The 5,536-nt window shown below is 40.7% G+C and overlaps 1 protein-coding gene across 1 annotated transcript; it reads right to left on the reverse strand.

The window, feature by feature from the left end:
- Window positions 1-779: 779 nt before the first annotated feature.
- LOC131986204 (piggyBac transposable element-derived protein 4-like) lies at window positions 780-2,677 on the reverse strand. Its single transcript, XM_059351055.1, has one exon. The coding sequence runs from the start codon at window positions 2,675-2,677 to the stop codon at window positions 932-934; it is 1,746 nt and encodes a 581-aa protein (XP_059207038.1). The 3' UTR covers window positions 780-931.
- Window positions 2,678-5,536: the final 2,859 nt, after the last annotated feature.

The following is a 5,536-nucleotide window of genomic DNA, read 5'->3' on the forward strand; positions in this document are numbered from 1 at the left end:
AATTTCACATTTTATTTAATTTGTTTGTAATTCCATGCATGTTTGTTTTTGTCTTCAGAGACACGGATGTAGGTAATATATGCTCAAGTAACTTTTTACATACCTGTTGGTATGTCAGCTGTCAGTGTTCAATACTAATTAACGTAACTTAGCATTACCGCTGATCAGTTTAGCCTGCTAGCTAGTTACCGTGCTTGCAAATTTGGCCTTTACACATGTGGCACACGCTGGGATGAAACGGTTACTAGCTTTGAGGTAAACCATGGTAAAATCCCAATGGTTGGTATTACTATTTCACATTTTAATTGTTGTTAAAATCTTGTTCAATAACTGCACTATGAAAAAGAGTAGATACTGTTAAGCACAGACTGAAGTAAGAGGTCACTGTTTTCTCTTTTTGATGATTTTAAGATATTTCCATAAGGAAATAATAAGAACTCCAAAACACTAATTGATATTTTTTCATAAACGATTAGTCCTGAGAGGTAAATAAGGTCCCTAGAACACTTTGAAGATATAAATACTATAAAAGCAATTTAGAAGGGTCTTGTAAAAATGAACAATATGAACTGTGTTTTTCTTTAACGACAGTTTGTGTATTGTATTCTGTTTCTGAATCAAATGTATTCCCCCAAAAACCACATAATGCACATTTAACCCTTGTATTATGTTGAGAAAAAAATACATTTATTATGTTGCGGGTCATTTTGACCCGTATTGTGTAAATCCACTCAAAACAGTCATAAAATGAAGTTAAACCAATAAGAACTTTATTTTAGATTATACAAACATTTAGAAGAGATGAGAAGTAGATATATACAATTCCAAAACTATATTAAAGAACTCCTGATTACAATTTTTCCCTCTTCACGAACACTTTTCTTTGCATTTAACTTGCCCCATTTTCTCGGGTTTTCGACGTTCAACATTTTCAGTGTTCCCCACATGATGGACAGAATGTGACTGTGTGCTTTTTGCAGATGTACTTCTTGCATCTCACACAAGAGGTACTTGTTTTACTGTCATCTCGAGAGGGACAGACTTGGCATCTTTTGCGTTTCTTTTCACCTGTATCCAAAGGATCCATTGTGGGTTGCTCAGATGCCCTGCCCTGGACCTTTGCGATGACAGCTGCAGCTGCTGGGGATCGAGCTGGCCTGGCCCGGTTCTGGATCTTGGGAGTGACGAGTGCTTTGCCTAGTTCTTCCAGGAAAAGTCGACGTCGGTACAGTTTGCTGGCATTCCACTGATGGTTGATCTCAATCCACAGCACATAGGCATTGTAAGCAGACACGTCCACAATGTTGTAGAAAACCACCAAGGGCCAACGGGCAGTCTTGCGCTGGCAGCTATATGTTGCTGTGACTTTGTCAAGATTGTCAACTCCTCCTTTGGTGGAGTTGTAATCCAGAATCATTTGCGGTTTCATGTCCTCTCTTGTGCTCAGAGATGCATCTTTGTGCATTGTGCTCATCACAAGAACATTCTTGTTTCTTTTTGGGCAGTAAGAAACAAGTGTTGTTTTCTCTGTGAAAGCAAATTTTGAGGAATGCAGACGTCTTCCTTGCATCTTCAGAATCTCACTGGGAAGTTCTGGCTTATTTTTTCTGACTGTTCCCAACATAGTCAGCTTTCGTTTCTGAAGTTCATCTCCAAGACGGTAGGATGTGAAGAAGTTGTCACATGTAATGTTATGACCTTGCAGCCCTTCAGTCATCTCCAAAACCACACGCATTCCCTGATTCTTCTCAGGTCTTCCTCCAGGTGGCTTTCCAGTATATACTTGCAGGTTCCACACATAACTGGATTTTGCATCACAGGCTGCCCACATTTTGATACCATATTTCGCAGGCTTGTTTGGCATATACTGTCGGAATGGACAGCGTCCTCTGAATGGAACGAGGCGCTCATCGACAGTAACATGGGGGCCAGGATTATACAATAAAGGCAGGATTTCGACCCATTTATCCCAGACATCTCTGATTGCTGCAAGTTTGTCTCTCTCGCGTCGATCAGCTCTGGTGTCACGGTTGTCAAATCGGATCACACGAGAGATGATGTGAAATGTCTCCAAAGACATTGTTGCTCGGAAGATTGGCCTTCCATTCTCTTCATTCCATAAACTTGCAGTTGCTTCACCCTTTGACCTGTATACGCCAGCTAACACCAGGATTCCAATGTAAGCATGCAAGTCAGTTGGATCCAGTGGCTTCCATTTCTCTTGAAAGACACGCCTCCCCTCCAAGTTGGTCATGTCGAGGATTATCTTCTCTATGGGTGGGGATATGAAGAGCTGAAATGCTGATTCAATATCATCAACTCTTGTGACAGCAAATCTTGTAGGACCAGGAGTCATTTTGATGACATTAGAAGATGACGATCTACCTCGGCTTTGGTGTGGTGATGTTGACCATTTTATTTTACCATCTTTAGATGTCCATGTCCCCTCTGTGGATGACGATTGTTGCGTTTCATGGTTTTCATCTGATGAAGGGACACCTGCAGACTCGTCCTCTGAATCCTCCTCATCATGGGAAAATTGACAATCTGGATCATCAATAGCATTGTCCTCTGGCTCTGAAGGATCCTCCATCTCTGAAATCTCTTCCTCTACATCGCTATCCCAGTTCATAAGCAGCGATAAAGCTTCTTCAGCTGTAAATCGTCTGGAGCTCATTTTTGGTGTGTTTCTCCAAGAACGGGCATGGAAAAAGTGACAAGGACAGGGGAGAGAAAGTCCCTCTTTCACACACACCTGGTTCTGAATGTTTATTCAGAGGCAATCAAAATGAAGTACATCAAAGAGACATGTTTATTTTGGATTTGAACAGCTCCTTTGTGTCTGGGTCAAAATGACCCGCAACATCATCTTTGTATACAAACTGTGTGCAGACATTTCAGAACACATCAAAGTGTCCAGATTTTACATAGCAGTTCATGACCCTAGAGGAGAAAAAGTCACAAAATTTCATGGAAAAAAAGAAAGGATAACCTGCACTTTGGTCAACACAAAAATTGAAATGGGTCAGATTGACCCTTAACATAACACAAGGGTTAAGAACAATACCATTATAAATTAAACACTTCATCTCATTCAACAATTATAAAATGTGAAATTACATGAACAAGTAAAAAGGCAGTGTGGGCGATCTGGCTGAAAGTGTGTGGAGTAACTTTAACACTGTTGAACAGTAGTCAGCATGGACAATGTTGTGGATAATGCTCTAACAGAGTGAGCCACCTGGTTCTGCTTCTAGTCCTTTTCAGATCTTGAATTTCTACACATTTATCATAAAGTCATTCTTGAGAGTCTGTAGCCAGGGTGACAATTTACCTTCATCCAGACCAAGTAAGATTCTCTGAGTGAACTCAAAAGTGTTGGTCAGTCCATGGGGATAGTTGAGATGTAATGCATAGATCAGGCAAAAGATTATCAGGAATGCATCAGCAAGTCTGGGGAGGTTGACCACTACATCACCTTCTAGGACAACAGAGATGTTTTACTGGGTGGTAGTGGACTGGACTCATGGCATTGTTGGTGATGGTTGTAAGGAGGGCCACCGCAAGATCTGGCTCATCCAAATCATCCTGAAAGAATAAAGAGAGACTAGAAAATTTCCTCTGGGGAAATTTCGAAAGGGCCACGGGGGCTACTGCCGGTGTGTGTACACTATGATGAGACTCTTCAGAGATTTCAAACTATGCCCTTTAACCTCAAAATGTGTGTGTGTGTGTGTGTATGTAGCGAAAATCGCATAAAGTTACCTGTGTGTGTGTGTGTGTGTGTGTGTGTTTGAAGCATGTGTATGCATGTGTGAGGAGTGTGCGTGTTTACGCGCATGTGTGTGTGTGTGTGTATCTGTAACTGTAATCACATCAAAGATCAAAGGCAATCAGATCAAAGCAATCAACAGAATTAACTGGCACCTGTTCCAGTGACAGCAGCCAGAGGTGAACAGAGGTCCAGAGGTGGTCTGGAATTTCTGGCCTCGAACAGAAAGCATTTTTGGCAAAACCATAATACCTATCATTGATCCGACTTCACTTTGAGCGTCCTGAGTTCTTCCTGAACGTCAACATATGCTTTTTTTTAAGAAAAATTAAAAAATAGCTTTGTTAGAGCGATCTAAAAAAACTGTTACATTTCCCTTATTCCGAAATCTTCCTGCGTTTTTAATATGGGAGCCAATGAGGCTGTTGGTGGTGTTGGTGGCGCATCTTTGCGTCCTACGCCCAGACTATAACTCTGACAGCTTTACCAGAGGATTGTGAGTGAGAAGACAAATTTTCCTACGTTTCTATGTATAAATTATTTCTGTAGAGTAGAATTTGCGTCCTGGAGCGCAGTTTTCAAATTTATTTTTTGACAATTTTTTCTCTCCCTCTACACTCTGGGGATGTCACACACTGTGACACGAACATTCCGTGCAATACACACCCATTATAATCTCAGAATTTCTCCTAAAATGATCATGGTCATTGAACAGGGATTGATAAAAAACTATATGACCTATCGAAACGTGGATTAATACACCAATACACAAGACTTGTGTATTGTGTACTCGTGTCTACTGTTTAAAGTTTAAATGGAGTCTCTAGGTGAAATTATGCCAGAGAAGTAGACGTTTAAAAATCTCCAATTATTGTTCTTTTTCGCTCATTTTTTGTCGGCCGTCCCATTCATTTCAATGCAAAATTCGGGCAGTTTTTCGCGACTTATGTCGCGAAAAATTCACATTCTGTAGAGAAAAGTAATAGCACACCGATCCCGATCAAACCGCACGTTTTGATGTATAATTTGTCCTGCAACTCTTCAAGTTGTAGGACTAGTAGCGGGACGAAATTGCGTCCGGAAGAGGAAGAAGAAGAAATCCACAGTATAACAGTAGTGCTCGGTGCGATTGCCCCGAGGCCCTAATTATACACATCAGTCACAATCATTGAAACACAATGGGCACTATAGGGTGAGGGAAGCAAAGGACTTAGATTACAGTTTGAAAAAAAAATACTGTGTACACAAGTCCGATAGACCCCTGTTCAATTTAGTTTTGTGCTCTTGATCACAGAGAAGGCGAGATGACTTGGGAGTGTGGCGCTAATGACATACTTGATATTGTTTGCAAAAGCAGCCCAGACCTAGCTGCCACATAAGCCACAGAGGTCTGCAGCTGCTTTTTTCTCCACTTTTTTATCTGAGACAATCAAGGTAAAAACCATTATTAACTTCCATATATCATGATTTTATATAACTATGTCACTTGTAGTAGTCACGTCGTCCTCGTAACTACTTCGGCATTTATGTACATTTATTTACTTTTTAAACGTTTGCCCTAAACCTAAAGAAGTGGTTTTGTAGCCTAAATTCAAATAACTGCAGCCTTTTATTTACAACAGTGAAGGTTACATTTATGTTTCACGACGTGCGCACAGTGTTGCCAACTCCTCAGTAAGGAAAGTAGTTATTGGCTGTCCTAAAAGTCGCTAGAAGTCGCAAAGTGTCATCGCCTTATTTTCCTCATTTACCATGTGCATTATA

This window comes from Centropristis striata, chromosome 15 (assembly GCF_030273125.1).
Source record: "Centropristis striata isolate RG_2023a ecotype Rhode Island chromosome 15, C.striata_1.0, whole genome shotgun sequence".
Taxonomy (NCBI): domain Eukaryota; kingdom Metazoa; phylum Chordata; class Actinopteri; order Perciformes; family Serranidae; genus Centropristis; species Centropristis striata.